Source organism: Rana temporaria, chromosome 5, assembly GCF_905171775.1.
Source record: "Rana temporaria chromosome 5, aRanTem1.1, whole genome shotgun sequence".
Lineage (NCBI taxonomy): Eukaryota > Metazoa > Chordata > Amphibia > Anura > Ranidae > Rana > Rana temporaria.
In genome coordinates this window covers 312,277,303-312,299,998 of record NC_053493.1, presented here as the reverse complement: position 1 = coordinate 312,299,998, position 22,696 = coordinate 312,277,303, and the positions used below count along the sequence as shown (strand labels likewise).

Here is a 22,696-nt window from a genome sequence, read left to right as displayed (position 1 = left end):
AGTTTGTCTCCTATCAGTACTACAGTATGGGATTAATCACATTCCTCCATTGAACTCAATGATTGTTCACAATACGACTGATTTGAAGCATGTGCTACTGTCCTGTGTCATATAGTGATTGATCGCTAGCAACCTAAAGCTTGTATAACTGCATGATTATAGATTACCTGTGTGCTCCCAGACATATCACCTGAAGATTTAGCCAGAAGCAGCAAAGCATTCAAAAACATGGGGGGTCTATATAAAATAGCTAGAATACAATAAAGGGAGGTATAGTTTTTAAAAAACAAACATGTTATACTTACCTTCTCTGTGTAATGGTTTTACAAAGAGCGGCCCGATGCTCCTCTTCTTGGGTCCCTAGTCAGGATTCCTGGCTCATCCTGGCTTTCCGAGCACCCCCCCTCCCAGCATTGCTCTACAACCGGCTCCCTCATTATAGGATTTGATGGAGAGCAGTCGGAGCCAATGGCTCCCGCTGCTAAAAATCTGCCCTGTAAGGAGGGAGAGAGCTGAAATAGCCACTGCTCTCGGGCACAGACGCGGATCAAGATCAGGCTCAGGTACATAAAAGGGGGTGGGGGGATCCTGCAGCACAGAAGGGTTTCTATCTTATTGCAGAGAAAGCATTAGTGGTTCTAAAGTTTTAATATTTTTTACCTTAATGCATGCTATGCATTAAGTTAAAAGACCTTCTGTGTCCAGGACTCCCCCCCCCCTCCCCCTGCAGCCCCTTTATACTTACCAGAGCACGATCTCAATCCAGCACGGTTAAAGAGATCAAGATCCCTCATGAAGTGGTGTTGGTAGGAGTTTCAAGCCCCCCCATTGATTCATTTCAATGTGGGGGTTTTGTGATAGGTCAAAAAAGGTCAGCGGATTGGGAATATTCTGAAGTTCTAGGAGGTCCTCTAGGATAGATCATTTAAGATTACCTGACTCCCCCCCCCTAGAACATTCCAGAAATTCCCAAGACCTCTATTTAAGCAGGAGGTTGAAGAGGGTCTTTGCCAGTCCCCAGGGAGATATTTAAAGAGCACCCCACTGATTTTGTTGACCATCTATCTCCACTCTCTCCCTCCTTACAGGGCAGATTAATAGCAGCTGAAGCAAATGGCAATGGTCAGAAGGGGGGGGTGCTTGGAAGGCAGGAGGAGCAAGGAATGCTGGCGGGGGACCCAAGAAGAGGAGGACTGGGGCTGTTCTGTGCAAAACCATTACACAGAGCAAGTATAATGTGTTTGTTATTTTTTTTAAAGGTAAAAGTTTAGAACCACTTTAAAGTCAAAATGTACTTTATGTTAAAAATTTAAAGCTGTGGAATAGCAATGAAGGGCACTAAGCATTGGATTAAATGACACTGCAATGCTTAGACATATATACAATAAAACAGGCGGATTTATTAAACTTTTTAAAGCTCCATAAATTTATTAGTACAAAGCCTTTAAGAGACGTCCACACAGCTAGGGCCCAGTTACTCCAGTAAAATCAGCAAGGAGAAAGTCAACAGTTCCCTATCATTCCTTATAAAGGTGATTATTATTACTTTAACTGTTACAGGATTCTGGAGTTGTCACAAGATACAAAATGTGTGCAGCAATATTTTCTGTAAAATAAAAAGATAAATGGCAATCACAAAGTATATATAGTACAAATTTTAGTAGGACAACACAATTTTCAGATCCTTCTTTTACTTGCACTGTCACAGTGACGTAATGTGGAGCCTAGATAGTAATATTGAATAAGAAGGCATGCATTACCATCACTTACCTAAACCTGATTTTTTAAGCCGTTTCAAGTGCTGGCTTATTTGTTTGCCAGGGGGTGATTTTTGCCCTTGCTTGGTTTCCTTATCAGAACTGTCTGCTTCACCGTTTTTTGATTCAGACCCTTGGGGAGGAGGAAAGAAAATGCAAATCCAAATTTATATGGCTCCCTTAGGTACACAAAGAGGTCATCTTGGTAGTGTCTATTATTTGGTCCAAACAATCATTTTTTTAATGTTTAAATCTTATTCTTTCAGTACACTACAGACAAGAGGATGTGAAATCAGATAAAAGAACGTAATCAATAACTTGCGAGTGTTACAATAGATAAGAGAAATAGTGTCCTGCTAATGCATTGCTTTGAAGACTATCCCCACAGAGGATGTTCTTGCTCCTGGTATTATCCTTGTTAAGCCAGTAGAACAGTTATCCCCTTCCGATCACTGTCATTAACTTCAGTGCCGTTTACACACACATACAGTCATGACTTGAAGAGCAGCATTGGAATTCTTGGCATACATGTTACCATCCGTATAGTATACTTTATATTTTTATAAATTAATAGTTATTGGTTATTAAAAGAAGAAGAAGAAGAAAAATAAAAAACAGGATTGGAAAACAGTGTCCTGCATCGAACCCCAAAAATCAAAACTGTACTATTCTACCTTTAAAAAGATATATATTTTTTACTCATATAAAGCAAGAACAGTAAATTCTGATTAAGTACTTATAAGATGCAATATAAAAAGGCAGTCACTATCACCATACGAAGAAAAACACTACTGTGGTCAAAAAAAAATGAAAAAATCTTTAAATAATCAGAAATAATGCTATAAAGTAATAGGTAAAAATACAGGTGGAATATAAAAACATTTACTTTTCCATATATGAAATACAAAAACAGCACGGTGTGTAGTCATGCTTGCATAAAGATGAAAAAAGGGAGAAAAATAATATTGTAATAGCTAGGTGTACATAGTGAATAAACTCCAGCCTAATATCAGTCACCAACAAGTACAAATACACACATGGGGTATTTGTTAAGGTTCTTGAAGGCAAACACACAAAATAACAGTGTGTAACAGAGCTCTATTTGCAGGCATTTAGCGCCAGCATGTGGTCCGGTATTACATTTCTTCAACCAGCCTACAATGATTGGATTCCTGTATCTTTCTGCTGCAGCCGGACTGTTATGTTATGTGTTCTGAATCCTAACGTATACTTATGCATGTATAGGTGTTAGCCAATATCTACAAATAACTATGTGTGAATTTTAGAAAACTAGGAAAACAGCAGCAGACCTGCCTTATTATTCAGCTCCCCCCTTATCTCACCACCCCCCCCCCCCCTTCCACAAAGCTTTAGCGAGTGGATTTTCACATCAAATGTGTAGTCCATTTCATCTTTACCTGAAGGTGAATCTGACTGCTCATCAGACACCTTTAAAGGCGTCAGGACAACACGAGGGACAGTCTTGTTTACCATCATAGAGACCCCATTTCTTCTTTTCTGCTGCTGCCTCAAAGCCTAAACAAAGGAAAGAATACAGTGTTAGGTTTACCAGCAATACCAGCCGGCACAATATCAAAACAAGCATTCAATTATCAGCACATTAGCTGTATTCACAGCATACAGTCTCTGTCTGTTTTACAGGTGCCAGCCCTCATGAAGGATACACTGCTCGACCCTAGACAAAGCAAAACGAAAACTTGGACTTCCAAACACAATCAGACGGCACCTAACTGCATTACTGTCACTGCTCATCACAACAAAGGCATCTGTAGCTGACTGTACTACCTCCAGTTCACCACTCCATGATTTTCAAGTCAAATAGACAGCGTTAAGTGTTAACAAAAAAAAAAAGCAGGCTGGAGACCAGTTCGTATATGGCTGCACATCTTTCGCAGGTGCTTCTGCTTCGCTATCCTGCTCAGTCAATCAAGTTAAACAGAGAGAGTGTCATCAGTATGTACAGCATGTAAGGACTACAGTATTGATGCACTTGCTCAGCCGTGTGGAGTGCTGCACAAAAATCACTGAACAAGGCAGGAATCGTTTATTTTAGGGAAGGAATCGCTCCCAGCCTTGGAACACTTGCAGCTCTTGCAGGGCTTCTGTCTGCTTTTGCTTTGGGGATTAACCTTCAAGCTACCAACAGGAGATGATTGGAAAAATACACCATTTGAAAGGGGGAAAAAAATAGATTCTTTTCGCCGACAACGAATGACAAAGCACAAAATTGCTTAAGATGAGCTAATGTTTTCTAAAGATCTGTTCATTATCCATAACAGGCCAAGAGCTCAATCGCTCAAGTGCTCTTTGTTTGTGTTTCTAAGGATACAATTGTAAAAGATTACTAATTCAAGGCAATGTATGACAAGTCAGTTAATTTTTGTTTGTATTTTCCCCAGCAAGCTGGTTTTTAACTGAAAAGAGCAAATCAACAGAGATGAACACATCAGCAAATAAACTGACAGGACGATCGCGGCATGGAAAGAAATATTTAAATGACACAACGGACTGCTCAAGTGTGTAACGTTATAAAACCATCAACACATAACAGCATATTTTACGCATAGTTATGCACATTAATTCTGCTACTCATGTTTTTCAAAATTACCCAACTGTTACCAATATAATCCATGCTTACAAGACAAATTATTCATGCCCTTCAATAGCAGTCCTTTATAAAACAGGCATTCATTGCTGCTTCCATTCCTTCTCAATGTGGGAGGGGAACACCGGCCAATAACAGTGTATTATGAACCCTTGAGGGTGGTTCAAAAAAGAAGGGGAAAAAAGCCAAACTAAATATGCTTCAATGAAAAGACACAAAACAAAAGTTTAAACTTGACAACAATACATTCACGATCAATGTTCAGATCCAATTGTTCAAAATGTCTCACGGAAATAGAAGCAGAAGAAGTAAAAGCCCCAGGCAGTATTCCTACAGACTATACACCATGATAATGGGGGAAGGGCAGTTTGATTCTTTCCGTTAACCCTTCGTAATTAATAACAAAGTGGCAATATATGCTAATGTGTGGTCTCTTATTCATTTCTTTTAAACACAACAATTGAACAAAATGCTAAGAGACATACATTTTTATTAAACAAATAAGATATTTTCATTAGTGTTGACCCAAGTCCGGAACAGAGAAATACAGAAACAAACATGGATTATATTGTTTATCACTGCTTGACGTATAAAGGTGACAAATCAATGCCTTATTTATAAAAATGTGATCTCGGTACATATTCAGTATTTATCACCTTGGTGAAGAATTATACAAAAAACGGAAGACTTTGACGTTGCAATTGTTAGATGTTAATAAGGGGTTCTAGAGATTTGGAAAAAGACAGAATAAAATAAAGGGAAAGAGGTTTGGGGGGGGATGCTAAAGTAGAAAACTGGTTTAAGAGGAGCTACATAAAATAATGAGAAAAGGGAAAAAAGTGGAAGAAAGAAAACAGATTTTTTTTAATTGCTGTAAGGACTATAGCGACTAGAGATATGAATTACTTTAGGTAAATAAAGTAAAATAGAAGTATATCCTAACTGGATGAGTTACGTTGGCTAAAGCACTGTGGAACACCAACAGCTTCTTTGTTTTAGAAAAGTGTTATTTTATTTTTTACATCTCATTGCTACTAATCCCCTGCGGCCTCTTTCAGTCACTCCCCATCTCCCACTCCAGTGGTGGCTGCATGTCAATATTAGTATACATTTCCTACTGATGGCAACAACAGAACATGTGCATGGCTGTTTAAAGTCTCCACTGAGAGCACCTGACATGGTCAGGGCCGTCTTAATAGCATCATGGGCCCCTGGGCAAAGTAATGCTATGGGACCCCTACAATGATGACAGTGCAGGTAAACAGACATCAAGTAGGTAGGAGGCAGACTGCCTCCCCTGTGTATCTATCCTTCTCGGTACCATCATGGGGCCCCCAATTTTGGGGCACTGTGGGCTCAAGGACCAGCTGCTTTGGGGAAAGTGCAGGGGCCCCCCATGCAGCTGGGGCCCCTGGGCACTGCCCAGGTGTGCCCTCTCATTAAGACAGCCCTGGACATGGTGACAACTCAGCAAACTAACAAGGAGAGAACGACAGAGCATGGTCACAACATAACAGGCAGTGCCTGAACAAGGCATTATTTATATATTATATAATATTATAATAGAGTATTATTTGAATGGAAACAGCAGAATTAAAAAATGTAAAATGACGTTCGAAATTACAATAACACGGTAAAGCTTATGTGAAATTTTATTGATTGCCTTTACATCTACTTAAAATTTGAATCCTTTAAAAAGAATGCAGTATTACCATCCTGCTCTAATCTGAGTTTCCAGCATTATAGATAGATTCCATCATATAGAGTATCTATTCAGGCTTATTCTCTATTGCAATAATTGAAAATTCTGATATGGTTCTTCATACCTTGCCCCAAAATGATTAAAATAATTATTCAGCTCTACCATATTTCCTATCTCCATCTGACAACGCCAGTAAATGTGAGCCAGAAGCCATTCATATTTCAGCTCTAAAAGGAACTTATTTAAAAGTGACTCTGGACAGAAAAGTATTTCATGCTGGCAAACAATTCAGTGAAAGAAATGTACTTATTGGAATTGACCACAATAAATTGGTGGTTTGGTAAAAAATTATTCTTATCTTTGCTGCATCAAGCCATCATATTTGCCAAAAAGATTGTTTGTAAACATTGAATGTATGAATGATTATTCATTGATCATTAGATGTACAGTCTACGTCAGATAAAGTATAGTAACCTGTAGAAAATGACAGAGAAAACAAGAATAAAAAGTCTAAATGTCACTTTTGGTAGCCTGTATAAGAACTATATAAGATAAGACTCATCTTATACAGTTCCTACTTCAGATTTAAAACTTGGGTCCACCGTCTACATTGGATAACCAGCCAACTATAACAGTAAGATACAGTGTAAGAGCTGCAAAAAATTTATGCAATAGTACAAGACAATAAGGCCTCTCAAGTGAAGGCAAAGATATAATTGGAACTAAAAGACTTAAAACATTAAAAACACCAACTAATAAGGCTTTTTTTCCAAAATTGTTTCCAACGTCTCAACCCTAGATAGGTTTCCAGAATTGAAAGCAAGCTGTCAATTTTCTAAGGTGAAACGGACACCCTGAAAACACTATAAAGACCAATTATGATACTGAAAGTGCAGTAACCTACAGATTTCCATTTAACTGGATCAACTCAGTAAATAATGAATTCTTACTTGTTGCCAAGGTTACTGTACTCTCCCCTCTTTGTTTTACTGAAGTCGTCCATGTCTTGGTTCCAGCCAGTAATGCCAACAAACACTGTATATGTTTTAGGAACGTAATGCTCCTAGAACATAGGGAATATTCAATCAACTTTTTTTATTTATAGAGCAGTGCTTGTGACATTCACCAAAACTTCACTGCAGGTGAATCAATCACTGTCACTTATAACACATGCACCAGTAAGTTTTTTTTTTTGGCAATGACAAGCGTTAAACTGCATTTTATGATACTGCAGAATTTTGTTTAAAAGGATGGGGATGGGGGTTTTGCTGATAACATATCAAAGCAAGGAAATGTGGCTTTGCAAACATAACACACTCATCACTGGGACCCGAGTGTGTACGTGGCTCAATCAATGCCAAACTGCCAGTACATAAAAACAATATACTTCTATTTTGTAAGATTACAAAGTAAAACATGTTTTCAGTTAAAGGGTCACTAAAGGAAAATCATTTTTTAGCTGAAATGACTGTTTACAGGGTACAGGGACATAATAGTTAACTGATTCTCTTTAAAAACAATTAAAAATAGATAAAAAACAATCATATAATGTACCTACAGTTTAGTTTCGTTTTTGCTGTTGTTTCCTGGTTCTCTGATGTATAGAGACAAAGAGCCAATAGAGGGCAGTGATGCTTTGTAAAACGAAACTGGATTGGTGCTGACATACAGTAATCACACCTCCCTGATTAGTCACCACAGTGAGAAATCTCCCAGTACTGTGGTGATCAGGAAACAGACAACCAGGAAGTGTCCAGAGCAGAGAGGAATTACAGCAACATCAAAGCAAAAACGAACAATGAGGACATGAAACCAGGACTGCAGTAAGGTAAAGGAAGCTATTTAGCTAAAAGAAAAAATTCCTTTAGTGACCCTTTAATTGTCGGACCTCTCAAAAGTGAACAGTGTTTTTTTCTCATATAATAAATGATCTTAGGATTTAGGTTCTAGGCTACCAGAAGGCAGGAGTAATCCTTGCTTGCTTTATCGCAGCTACTCTAAGAAAAAGCAAAAATAAATTGGAGATTCCATTTGTCTCAGATATACAGTAATCATTAGCTGCAGATACAAGTGGCAAGGCAGATTCATATTATTTATTATGAGCTGTCCTCTATGAAATCAATATGTCAGGTGAGATAGCTGCATGCTAATTGGAAGACATAGGCAGTGCTTAAAAATCAAATAAGTCTGTTCAATAAAAGTCTTTTAAAGTCCAAACAGTATTACGATAAAAACGTACTTAGACATTTGAAAGGCACAATTTGATGGAAAAAAAAACTACCTTAATTGAATATAAAATTCACACAAATGGACAAATTCAACAATTATAACCTTAGTGTGTTCACTTCTGACTGTGAGCATGCCATAAGCAAGAAGGTCTGTAACATAAAAACAAAAGAAAAAACCCAACAGAATATTTTTCTTCCCGTGCTTAGTCTGTGAATGGTTAGGATATAGTGTGGAGGGGACAGACACAGTAAGGCTGACTTAATAACGTTCACACAACAACTGTGTGAATATTCATTTTATTTATCATATATATATATATATATATATATATATATATATATATATATATATATATATAATGTTTTTTAATATACACGATTGAATACTTGAAGTAAAAATAATTGTCAACATTCTCAACTTCGGCCCTAAACGATTTACGATTAGTACAGACAATTACAGCACAAGTCATTTTTTATAGGGCCTCCAGAAAATAAAACGATTTGCTAACATTTCTAAAAAGAAACACTTATTTTACAAACAATTAAATGGTAAACCTGTGGTTGATGCTCCAGGGTATGGGTACACAGGCACTTAGCATGTCTAAATTAGGAGTTCATCTATTTGCATATGAACAGCCTTCCTAATATAAGCAGACAATGTTTACTAGGTTATATTTAGAGAACTAAATCACCCTGCCATTAGAATTTTTTTTGCGTATGCCTGTATTTCTGTAAGCATTTTCATCTTTGGTTAGTCTGCACTACGTAATCCAGTAAACAAGAAATCTTGACAAACATTCACCTCACACCTTCTTGCCAGCACAAGACGGAGAACAAACATGGTTTACATAATGCGTTAGAGAAGCTTTACATTCACATTTTTTACATTCTTTTTTTTCCCACTGAACAGAATAATCAGTGTCAGAAATGTATATTTTTGTTTACATTTATCCCAGCAATGTAAAAAAAAAATGTATGGCCTTGCTACATAAAGTGCTAAGGCGTTGTGCCAGTACTGCAAGATGTCTACTCAGTGTAAGTTATGATAGCTTTGGGAGTCCAACTGAGAAATTCCTTCACTAATCATCAGTTCAGATTTGCAGTGCTACCTATGGAAATTTCTCCAGCAAGCTCACCACTTGCAGGGTGTCACACAATGTTTCCTTCTTTCTTACTACTGGACTGTGCGAGCAAGACAGATCTTTTCAGTATGAGTTTCAATGTTCATTTTAGACAATACCAGTTGTAGGTTGGTATAAATCAGTAATGTACATTTTGAACAGCTTGTGCTCCAAATATAGCAAGGCTGAACACTGAATCACACAGCAAGGAAGCAAAGAACACAAACATGGGCATTACAGATAAATTAATTATGTATGCTTAATTACCAGCATTTCAAACTGTTAAAAATTGATAAATCAGTATTAAGAGCCCAGGTTCCACATAACTAATCAGACTTACGCAAAGCCTGTAAAAACAAAAAGAGGTTTAAAATAGTCCAATAGAATGAAAATGTGATAGGTATACAATATAATGAAAAATCAATTGAACTGTGTAGGAAAAAAATCAAAACAACTGTGCAGTACATGTGTACAAACAAAAATCTAATGATATTAAATAAAGTGAAAAATTCTTCTGCTGGCATGCAGGGGGATGTGAAATGTTTCTTCACTTCAAAAAACCTCCATATCCATAGTGCGCCCACCACATGCAATACTCGCTCACCTCCTTAAAAGACCCTGCTAGGGGTCAAACACGCTTTGCACTTTGTGCAACACTCCCTTCAGGAAATGCTCAGTGATCCTTGATAACTTCTAAGTTAAATATATATATATATATATATATATATATATATATATATATATATATATATATCCATATATCCAATATGGGTTCCTTCCACTGTGCTACTTCAAACTTGAATCCACATTAACTGCCGGTAGTTTTCAAGAGTATATGGAAAAAAATAAAAAAGGTGCCTCCTATAGTGCAGTATCCGTGAGGTTAAAAATGAACCTATCCAGATGAAGCCACGTGTGAGGTAGTCAAACTAGTAGAGGTGGAGCCTGGCGGTTGAACCTTATCGCAACTGTTCTGATGTATTTTCAATGCTTTTAATTTTTTTTTTTTTTATAAATGTGAGTATAATAGCTGGGGTGGAGAGGTTAATTTTTGACTCCTCGTATACAGGACTATAGGAGGCACTTTTTTTCGTGTTTTTCCATGTACTCTTGAAAACTACCGGCAGTTAATGTGGATTCAAGTTTGAAGTAGCACAGTGGAAGGAACCCATATCAGATATAGATCATTACCAATTTCATTTAACTTCATTTGTCCTTGTAAGCAAGCCAACAGTGGTGAAATTTGTTAAAGAAGTGTGGCGTTTAGGTAGAGATACTATGTATGCAGTTACTTCATTGATGGCTGAATAAAAATGCCAAGAATAGCGAAGATTGAAGTGCGGCTCTCATCCTTATCAATTCTAGCTTGTAGTTCCCGTTATCATCCTTATTAATCAAAAAAGCCATTCTGATTGCTCTTCTCTTTGCCTTTCTGATCCTAGGCACGCCCTCGTTTTTTTTTTCCCAATTTAAAAAGTAGGCAGGCTTATTTAAAACACACGGTACCTGACTAGTTTTCGAGTAATATTAATGACACTAGTTGACAGTAGGACAAACATTAATAAATCGGTCCACAAAATGGCAGCCTACACTTTAAATGTATAAAATGATGCACTGATGTGTGCAAAATATAGGACATAATAGTAAGACAGTCTGAATTGGAAAAGTATTCTATTCCACATCCAAACGAGAAACTATTATCTAAATGACAATCCTAGGTAAAAGTTGCTTTTCATTATATAAAAGTCAGCATTTCCCAAATATGTATGAGAGCACACACAGACATAAGAGATATTTTTATATTTCTTATGGATACTCAGTAAAGGTAACTAGATTCCAGAATTGGTAGAAGGCCAGGATGTTAAAAAAAAATCTGCAGACATCTGCATTCCCATTACCAGAAATATCATTTGAAATCAACAGGATTGTATAACAATTTTCTATGCTTACAGAGGAAAACTAAATATTGTAACTAGACATTAAAAAAAAAAAAAAAAAATCCATGTGACCATGCATGTGTATGCCCTTGTGCATAGTGGAAGGAAATATTGACAAAGGCGTGTCGGCTTATAAAATAGGCTTTTTGTATAACAGGCCCTATACACAAATATTTGGCAAATTACAAGTGGAAAAAGTTATTGGATCCCTTTAGACTGTAAACGCTGAATAATTTACTAGTACATGGAGAGATTTACTGGGCTCATTAGCGAAAAAGATGCTTAAGAAAAAAAAATTAAGATTTTCAGTTCTTTTTTTATATGCCATCTATGCACAATAGGTGGGCTATTTAGGAAATGTTTTACAGATATACCGATTGCGAATTTTGTTAAGACATCATTCAAGTATTTTTTTTCCTTTGCAGTGATAACCTCTTTTATTTTGTCACTACTGTTCCAAAATGTCAATTTAATGTCCCCAGAAAATTAAAAAAAACAGCATGAAAGATAACCTTTGAAATTTCACACAATACTGATCAAAGACAAAGAGCCACGGCAAAGCAACGGGAACTCGACCGTTCTGCAATACGAATAAAGGCTCAAAGTAGCTTGGGAAATTCTTCTATGCTAAATAAAAAAAATGGAAACACAGTGATACATCCTTTGATATTAAATCAATGCAAAAAATGTACCGCTGATAGTTTGCATTCATTTCATAGCATCATGAAATAGGGTTACAAATTCAATCATGATTCTGTTATTATTTGTACTGCCACAGCTTCATTTTTATTGCACATTTTTATAAACCCTGAACCAATTATATCCAGAGAAGAAAAGTAAATTACAGGGGAATCTATCTCAGGGAAATTATCAGCGCACAGCACGGTAGCAGTCTGTTAAAAGCCAACGTCCATTTAGAAGACAAATGATTACATATTACTGGGCAGGACATAAACATATAATAGGATTCTTTTATAGGTTCAGTTCAAGGGCTACATAATAAAATGATTTCAACAGGTGCATTAACAAGGTACTTTAAAAAATTGTGTAAAAAACAAGCAGTGTATTCACATTTCAGCAGGTCTGTTGGCACATTTAAAAATATACTTTCTGGGTTCTCAAACTAATCTCAACTGTGGACAACGGTAAAATGGCCAACCATTCTATAAGCTTTGTTTCTACAGGCATTCAAATAAACATACTCCTGGATCGCTGTGTATATCTGAGCATACATATTTAAATGAATGAAGCAGTAAAGAGAAAGTGATCTGATACCCATGGCACAACTATATAGACAAACCATTCATGACTGGACAGGTTTTTTAAACAAGTCTAGAAAATCAGGTAAGAACCATCTCATGGCTATGCTATGTCAAGCTTTAAAGTAATCTTTGTATGGCCACAACCGTATTACAAAAAATGAATAGATATTTAATTAAAAAAAAAAAAATTGTTTGTGTGTTTACCAAGCCGTCTGTTAAACAAAAAAAAAAAACACACAACCAGCATAAGGCCAATCCTCCACATCAGTACGTCATAGCTGTATAAGCCTAAACTAGACAAAAAAACTGCCAGATCCAACAGAAACATTGTGCAAGTTGGCATTATGCAGTTGAGAGGGTAAAACAAAATCGTATACACATAAACCCCATATACCCATTCACCAATTTAACGTTCCAAAAATATTCCTGCCTCCTTTACCTTGTGTGACGCATTCAATGCTCCGACGCATATGGTTCCTGGAATTATTACTTTCCCTTTCCTTCACTCAATAACTCAATAGTGCAATATTTTCTCTACATTCCAATTTTTTCTTCCAATACCACAGCCCAATGCCCAGTTCAACAGCACAGGGTCTAAGCACTAACCGGACTTCACCAGAGCTCCTGATAGATACAGGCTAGTGCCAGGTCATGGTCCTCGGGATTGCATCAGGGGTGAGCAAGCCAGGGTCCAGTAGCAGATGTACCAGGTAAGGATCAAGCAGAAGTATAGTCAGTAAACAAGCCAAAGGTCCGGAAGGGCTAGAGGCTGAAACAAACCGGAAGTGACGTAAGAAGGCGCTGGAAACGCTGCGATCCCACTTATTTGCTTGTTTTAATGCTTTTTAAGTAAGAGTCCACCCTCTAAGTGCCTAATAAAATAGATTTTTATTTACTTAACATACTACACTATTGAAGGCCTCTTCTTCTCTCCTTCCCCACCTGTATGCCCCATATGTTGGAGTGTATTGAGATAGGTCAGTGGAAGAAATTGGCGGCTTGTAGGAACAGCGGAGGCTGACAGCTAGAGCTACTATACGAGCCAGAGAGATTTGAAGAGAGGGTTTGGCGACTACTCTGCTCGAGGCCGAATTGCATACATGTTCAATTAATGCGAATTGATACATAAAATGAGGTGAGAGTTCTGGGAGACTATTCTGTGGATATCAAGCACAATTTATTTTGTTTTGGATATCATTGGGATTTATATATTCCATGAATGTTGTTATTTATTACACAGGAAAGTCCTAGATCCATCAATTTATTCTACTTTACTTGGACCATTTGCTCATTCATGATGGTCACTGGAAGGACTTTTCAATATCTTTGAAGCTGTCGGACATTATGTTTTGATAATTTTACACATGAACTTTGTTTTTTCGTTCATTATATTCACGTTGAATAATATTTCCCTTCATAGGGTGTTTTTAGTGTTCATAGTGGTATCACTTTTTAGCGTGAGATCACTTTTTTATATTTAGTAACAAATGGTTGCAGGTTGGAATCAAACGGAAGTGTAGTTGAGGAAGAAGCAAAAGGTCAGTAATAATTGGTAGTAAAGATATGGATGGCAGCAGGAGTGAAAGCAGCATGATATCGCCTGGAGAACAGCATAATCACCTGGCAAACAGAAAGTGCAGAGACATGGCCTAAATCAGGAAGTTCATGAAAGAAGCAAAGAGCTTAAGGTTCATCAGAAACAAGGTGCAAGGGATCAGATAGGGAGCTGTCCAGCATCTCAAGTAGCACAGCGAGCGAAGCTACAGAAACACACCGCAGAGGTCACAGGTTCAGACCTGGACCTTGGCAGTCTGCATGAAAGAACGAAGTGAGTGGCCAGAGGCGTTAGAAGAGGAGTCAAGGGAAAGAAACTCAGGGCCAGTCGTTGATCTACCCCCCGTTAAAGGTACACCAAGATCGGAACAACAGAAAACTTTCAAGGATTAAACCCAGAAGATTCACATCAAGTAAAATAGTAATAAATCATCTGGGAATTTCTCAACATAGAAAAGACCACTATTCTTAAACAATGGGCTTTCAACAATCGTGCTGTAAACCAGAGACGGCAAAAGCAAGATGAAGGATTGGACCCTGTGACTGAAAATCCACATGTAGTGGTAGGTGCCAAGGAACATCTGTGACCAGACAAATTATCCCCAATAAAGACAGACATGCTTAATGTTGATTGAAACCAGGAAGTCCTCTTTGTGCAGGAAAGCTATGACTAACCGCACAGGATTTTATAAGATATTTGCGTACTTACTAAGGCATTTAGAGCCTTTAAACCTAGAACAGAATACCTTCTTTCTTCAGAAATGTGAATAGAAATGAATGAAAACTCCATAAATCTTTCGTATGAGGGCACTGGGACTATCACTTCTTAGGTGAAATTCCCCATAACCAAAGAATGCAGGTTAGGTTCCCGCTAAATGTAGGGGATAAAGACAAAAGACTCAAACCAAAAACTTGGGAGGCTAGACTGGAACTCCCAACAGCCAGAAAAAAAATCACCTCTTAAACCCAGCTGTCTAAGTTGGGGGTTACCACAATCAATGGAAGACATCACCCCACCTTGGGATTCTTGGACACTTGATCCAACCACCAACATTTGAGCCAAAACAAGCAGAGAAGGAAAACTGCTAAGACAGCAGGCTAGAGATCAACTGGTCAGAATCGAGGACCGTGTCACGTACATATTCAAGACCCCGAATCAGTTGGACTGCCAATTCAACATACACAGAGACCTGCTTTGAAGCCAAAACCTGATGTAAAAGCCAAGCCTATTCAGTTAGGATCAGGATAACTAGGGCTGAAGTGGACACCGTTCTATTCAGGGCTCTAGTGATGGTGTACATAGAGTGAGTAACACTCTGGGGGTTATTTCCAAAAGGCAAATCCACTTTGCACTACAAGTGCAAAGTGCACTTGAAAGTGCGCTGAAATTGCACTTGGAAGTGCAGTCGCTGTAGACCTGAGGGGGACATGCAAGGAAAATAAAAAACAGCATTTTAGTTTGCAAATGCTTGGACGATAAAATCAGTAGAGCTTTCCCTCATTTCAGATCTACCCCTCAGATTTACAGCAACTGCACTTTCAAGTGCACTTTCAGTGCAACTTGTAGTGCAAAGTGGATTTGACTTTCGTAAATAACCCCTCTGTCTTTCTGCCCAATGGATCTCCTGTGCCAGGTTTGCAGTTGGCACATCATCTTTACTACTGGAAAGGCAAGGCTGAGATCTGCCTTGCAGATCAGGTCCTGCAAGTGGAGGGGGTTTCTCATCAGAATCCTCACAAGCAGACTTATGCCGCATACACACCATCACTTTATGTGATGAAAAAAAACGACATTTTCTGTGAAGTAAAAAACGACGTTTTTGAAACTTCAATTTTCAAAGACGAAGTTGCCTACACACCATCGTTTTTTCACAATGCTCTAGCAAAACGAGGTTACGTTCACCACTTTTTTCCATTGAAGCTCGCTTCATAACTAGCTTCTGGGCATGCGCGGTTGAAAAAACGTTGTTTTAAAAGATCGTTTTTTGCTACACACGGTCAATTTCTGTGAAGTAAAAAACGACGTTTTGAAAAACGACACATAAAATTGAAGCATGCTTCAATTTTTTTTTGTCGTTTTTCACAAGACATAAAACGACGTTTTCCCCCACACACGGTCATTTAAAGTGACGTTTTTAAAAACGTATTTTTTCATCACATAAAGTGATGGTGTGTACGCGGCATTAGAAGACTTCTGAGACAAGGCCCTCTCCATGCGGAATACAAAGCCCTCCAAAGCAGAAATAAAAAGTGTAAAATGTCAAAGGTCGGTCTGAGGTATCCGAAACCTACTGCAAAGAGACTTAGGCTGCCTTAGAGGCCTGTGATATAACACAGGGGGCAAATTGCAAGTAGAGCAAAAACAAGATGATCAGGATTACAGAATCAAACAACCCACATCTCACACAGGTAGATAAAAATGAGGCAGGACACTAATGCAGCACAGAATCACAGAGCTGCTGACCCAGGGTGCAAGTGTATCACACGCCAAGATCTACAAGATCTGCCCATGGTTAAGCTCATCTCCTTACCACAGCGGAAAGAGGAAATGCAACAAAGTTGGTGATGGCAGATACCACTGCCATTCAGAAAGCCTCCCGCAGAAAGCAGGGCTAGGGTAGAGATGATTTGACCTGGGGGTTGTGGGGGGAGAGGGTTGGTCACTAGCAAGAGCTGTCCCTGGGTTGCCAATGGCACCAAAACTTAGCAGTCAAAATGCAAAGATCCAGCTTCAAGTCTATACACAGAAATGCTGGTGGCCAGTTATGACTTCAGAATCGACTCAACTTGGGTAGTCAATTTAACTCATAGTTGGCAAATTACTTAAGTAGAATACATTTAAAGTGGAATTTCAGCTATACACTTAACTAGCCATAAAACCTTTCCCTCTCCCCTCCTAACACCTATGCTAATTAGCCTGTGTAAGAAAGATGTATATTCTTACTTATTTTCAGGCTGCTCCAGTCCAGTCACATGACCCAGCACCCCTGTGTCAGACAGTATGGCTTAAGAAGAAAGGAGACAGCACTGACAACAGATGGGCTATTAAAACCTAAGTCCCCTTTCACGCGGTCAGGCTGTTCAGGTTCGCCCTGTCAGTTTTTTCGGCGGACCTGAACGTTCAGGTCCGCTCCATACATCTCTATAGAGCGTCAGATGTCAGCAGTGACATGTCCGCTGACATCCGATCCGCTAAAATCAGACAAATGGCGATAAGTCACCATCCGTCTATGGCGGATCAGATCGGGTGAGATCTGATGAAAACGGACATGCTGTCCATTTTTGTCTGATCTCTCCATAGGAGACAGCGGTGCTGGACAAGCCCCTCCCCGCTCAGTGAGCAGAGAGGGACTTGTCATGCGCTGGCTCAGCGGAGAGATCTCCCGCTGAGCTGGCGGACCGCTGCAAGTAGATCCACCCCATTTGGAAGGGGCCTAAGGGTGACATCAACACTGGCGGACTGCTGCAAGTTGAGCCGCCCCCGTGTTGAAGGGGCCCAAGGGTGACATCACCACTACAGGCTTTACTAGCTGCTGTTGGAGAGCTCAAACCTCTCCCCTGCAGCTGCTGCTGGCTGAAAGAAGGGGGATTGTGTGACTGGACCACTGCGCCGTGAAAATAGATAAGCATATGCATCTTTCTTACACATGTTAGTTAGCATATATGTTAACAAGAAGAGAGGGGAGGGACAGTTTTAGGGCTAGTTAGGCGTAAGCAGGAATTCCACTTTAACTGCATCGTGTTTACTGGTGAATCAAAAGTGGATGCATTTTTTCCTGATGCTTATGTATCCAATTCCCCTGATGTGTGATCGAATATATTAATGCCTGCCTTGTGAGATATCATGTTTTTCCAATAAAGACCAACCTTGTTGTTAAAAAAATAAAAGTGGATGAAATTGACTGAAAATGGTCATGCATATCACCAGATTAAGGAAGACATTTTCTGAAGATTGGCAAATCCATTTGGCTTGTCAAACATGTTGAATTACTGGTTAGATACTAGCAGCTACAGTGGGGCAAAAAGTATTTAGTCAACCACAAATTGTGCAAGTTCTCCCATTTATAAAGATGAGAGAGGCCTGTAATTGTCATCAACTATGAGAGACAAAAGGTGGAAACAAATCCAGACAATCACATCTGATTGATTTGGAAATAATTAATTTGCAAATTATGGTGGAAAATAAGTATTTAGTCAATATCAAAAGTTCATCTTAATACTTTGTTATATATCCTTTGTTGGCAATGACAGAGGTCAAACGTTTTCTGCAAGTCTTCACAAGGTTGTCACACACTGTTGCTGGTATGTTGGCCCATTCCTCCATTCAGATCTCCTCTAGAGCAGTGATGTTTTGGGGCTGTCGCTGGGCAACACGGACTTTCAACTCCCTCCAAAGGTTTTCTATGGGGTGGAGATCTGGAGACTGGCTAGGCCACTCCAGGACCTTGAAATGCTTCTTACAAAGCCACTCCTTTCTTGCCCGGGCGGTGTGTTGGGGATCATTGTCATGCTGAAAGACCCAGCCACGTTTCATCTTCAATGCCCTTGCTGATTGGAGGAGGTTTGCACTCAAAATCTCACGATACATAGCCCCATTCATTCTTTCATGTACACGGATGAGTCGTCCTCTGTTCTCTTTGCAGAGAAACGGCCCCAAAGCATTATGTTGCCATCCCCATGCTTCACAGTAGGTATGGTGTTCTTTGGTTGCAAATCAGCATTCTCTCTCCTCCAATCACGACAAGTTGTGTTTCTACCAGTTTTACTTTGGTTTCATCTGACCATATGACATTCTCCCAATCCTCTTCTGGATCATCCAAATGCTCTCTAGCAACCCTCAGATGGGCCCGGACATGAACTGGCTTAAGCATGGGGACTGGCACTGCAGGATCTGGCACTGCAGGATCTGAGTCCCTGGTAGTGTGTTACTGATGGTAGCCTTTGTTACAGCTCTCTGCAGGTCATTCACTAGGTCCCCCTGTGTGGTTCTGGGATTTTTGCTCACCGTTCTTGTCATCATTTTGACCCCACGGGTTGAGATCTTGCATGGAGCCCCAGATCGAGGGAGATTATCAGTGGTCTTCCATTTTCTAATTATTTCTCCCACAGTTGATTTCTTCACACCAAGCTGCTTGCCTATTGCAGATTCAGTCTTCCCAGCCTGGTGCAGGTCTACAATTTTCTTTCTGGTGTCCTTCGACAGCTCTTTGGTCTTCACCATAGTGGAGTTTGGAGTGTGACTGTTTGAGGTTGTGGACAGGTGTCTTTTATACTGATAACAAGTCTAAACAGTGCCATTAATACAGGTAATGAGTGGAGGACAGAGGAGCCTCTTAGGCCTTGTACACACAGTCGTTACAAACCGGTTCATCGCTGAAGTGGCCTGATGTGTGTACACACTATTGTTTAAAAAACCGATCGGGTCAGAACGTGGTGACGTCAAACACACAACGTGCTGAATAAAACAAAGTTCAATGCTTCCAAGCATGTGTCGACTTGATTCTGAGCATGCGCGGGTTTTGAACCGCTGCTTTTCTGTACTAACCATCGGTTTGGACCGATCGGGCAGCGGTCCATCGGTTCGGTTTTGAAGCATGTTTTAAAATTTTGGACCGAAGGAAAACAGACCGATGGGCTATACACACAGTCGGTTCGGACCGATGAAACTGAGACTCGGTCCATTCTCATCGGTTTTGTCCGACCGTGTGTACGGTGCCTGAGAGAAGAAGATACAGGTCTGTGAGATCCAAAAATCGTGCTTATTTGTAGAGGTGACCAAATACTTATTTTCCACCATAATTTGAAAATAAATTATTTCCAAATCAGACAACGTGATTGTCTGGATTTGTTTCCACATTTTGTCTCTCATTGTTGAGGTATACCTATGATGACAATTATAGGCCTCTCTCATCTTTTTAAGTGGGAGAACTTGCACAATTGGTGGCTGACTAAATACTTTTTTGCCCCACTGTATACCATGCTGTGTATTAACCACTTAAGGACTGCCTCCTGCACATATACGTCGGCAGAATGGCACGGCTGGGCACAAGCACGTACAGGTACATCCTCTTTAATTGCCCAGCCGTGGGTCGCGGGCGCGCTCCCGCGACCCAGTCCGAAGCTCCGTGACCGTGGGACCCGATCGCCACTGGAGTCCAGCGATCGGTCCCCGGAGCTGAAGAACGGGGAAACACAGCTTCCCTGTTCTTCACTGTGGCGCCGTCATCGATTTTGTGTTCCCTTATATAGGGAATCACAATCAATGACGTCACACCTACAGCCACACCCCCCTACAGTTAGAAACACAGATGAGGTCACACTTAACCCCTTCAGCGCCCCCTTGTGGTTAACTCCCAAACTGCAATTGTCATTTTCACAGTAAACAATGCATTCTAAATGCATTTTTTGCTGTAAAAATTACAATGGTCCCAAAAATGTGTCAAAATTGTCCGAAGTGTCCGCCATAATGTCGCAGTCACGAAAAAAATCACTGATCGCCGCCATTAGTAGTAAAAAAAAAAAATAACTATAAAAATGCAATAAAACTATCCCTTATTTTATAAACGCTATAAATTTTGCGCAAACCAACCGATAAATGCTTATTGCGTTTTTTTTTATACCAAAAATAGGTAGAATAATACGTATCGGCCTAAACTGAGGAAATACATTTTTTTTATATATTTTTGGGGGATATTTTTGTTTATAGCGCGAAAAATAAAAACTGCAGAGGTGATCAAATACCACCAAAAGAAAGCTCTATTTGTAGGAAAAAAAGGACGCCAATTTTGTTTGGGAGCCACTTCGCAATTGTCAGTTAAAGCGACGCAGTGCCGAATCGCAAAAACTGGCCGGGTCCTTTAGCTGCCTAAAGGTCCGGGTCTTAAGTGGTTAAATTCATGAGTAGAAATTGTGAAGACTCCAAAACGGTTAGTTCCCAGGGCTACAGATACAAATATATCCCTAGCATATAATCCATCTTTTTATTGTTATAATTTAACTTGATTAACAAAAAATATAGCATGATAGTTTTGGGCTTGCTTGAAAATATCATAGCATAAGCTAAAGATTTTTTTTATATGACAAGAACAATGGTAATACAGTCAGGTCCATAAATATTGGGACATCAACACAATTCTAATCTTTTTGGCTCTATACGCCACCACAATGGATTTGAAATGAAACAAACAAGATGTTCTTTAACTGCAGACTTTCAGCTTTAAATTTGAGGGTATTTACATCCAAATCAGGCGAACGGTGTAGGAATTACAACAGTTTGTATATATGCCTCCCACTTTTTAAGGGACCAAAAGTAATAAGACAATTGGCTCAACTGTTTCATGGCCAGGTGTGTGCTATTCCCTCATTATCCCATTTACAAGGAGCAGATAAAAGGTTCAGAGTTCATTTCAAGTGTGCCATTTGCATTTGGAATCTGTTGCTGTCAACTCTCAATATGAGATCCAAAGAGCTGTCACCATCAGTGAAGCAAGCCATCATCATTAGGCTGAAAAAAACAAAACAAACCCATCAGAATGATAGCAAAAACATTAGGTGTGGCCAAATCAACTGTTTAGAACATCTTTAAAAAGAAAGAACGCACTGGTGAGCTCAGCAACACCAAAAGACCCGCAAGATCACAGAAAACTGTGGTGGATGACCGAAGAATTCTTTCCATGGAGAAGAAAACACCCTTCACAACAGTTGGCCAGATCAAGAACTCTCTCCAGGAGGTAGGTATATGTGTGTCAAAGTCAACAATTAAGAGAAGACTTCACCAGAGTGCATACAGACGGTTCACCACAAGATGTAAAACATTGGTGAGCCTCAAAAACAGAAAGGCAAGATTTTGCCAAACAACATCTAAAAAATCCTTCACAGTTCTGGAACAACATCCTATGGACAGATGAGACCAAGATCAACTTGTACCAGAGTGATAGGAAGAGTATGGAGAAGGAAAGGAATTGCTCATGATCCAAAGCATATCACCTCATCAGTGAAGCATGGTGGTGGTAGTTTCATGGTGTGGGCATGTATTGCTGCCAATGGAACTGGTTCTCTTGTATTTATTGATGATGTGACTGCTGACAAAAGCAGCAGGGTGAATTCTGAAGTGTTTCGGGCAATATTATTTGCTCATATTAAGCCAAATGCTTCAGAACTCATTGGACAGCGCTTACCAGTGCACATGGACAATGATCCGAAGCATACTGCAAAAGCCATCAAACAGTTTTTTAAGGGGAAAAAAAATTTAAGGGAAAGAAGTGGAACGTTATGCAATGGCCAAGTCAATCACCTGACCTGAATCCGAGCATGCATTTCACTTGCTGAAGACAAAACTGAAGGAAAAATGCCCCAAGAACAAGCAGGAACCGAAGACAGTTGTTGTAGAGGCCTGGCAGAGCATCACCAGGGATGAAACCCAACGTCTGGTGATGTCTATGTGTTCCAGACTTCAGGCTGTAATTGACTGCAAAGGATATGCAACCAAGTATTAAAAAGTGAAAGTTTG

The 22,696-nt window shown here is 39.4% G+C and overlaps 1 protein-coding gene across 2 annotated transcripts in view; it reads right to left on the bottom strand.

Moving 5' to 3' along the window:
- The window catches only part of ASXL3 (ASXL transcriptional regulator 3), a 187,741-nt gene that overhangs the window by 60,678 nt on the left and 104,367 nt on the right, over nucleotides 1-22,696 (bottom strand). For both annotated transcript variants that reach the window (XM_040354131.1, XM_040354132.1), the window contains 2 exons: nucleotides 3,176-3,293; nucleotides 1,771-1,890 (listed from right to left, as the gene is read on the bottom strand). In XM_040354131.1, the coding sequence (XP_040210065.1) occupies nucleotides 1,771-1,890; nucleotides 3,176-3,293 (238 nt within the window). The remainder of the gene's footprint in view (nucleotides 1-1,770; nucleotides 1,891-3,175; nucleotides 3,294-22,696) is intronic.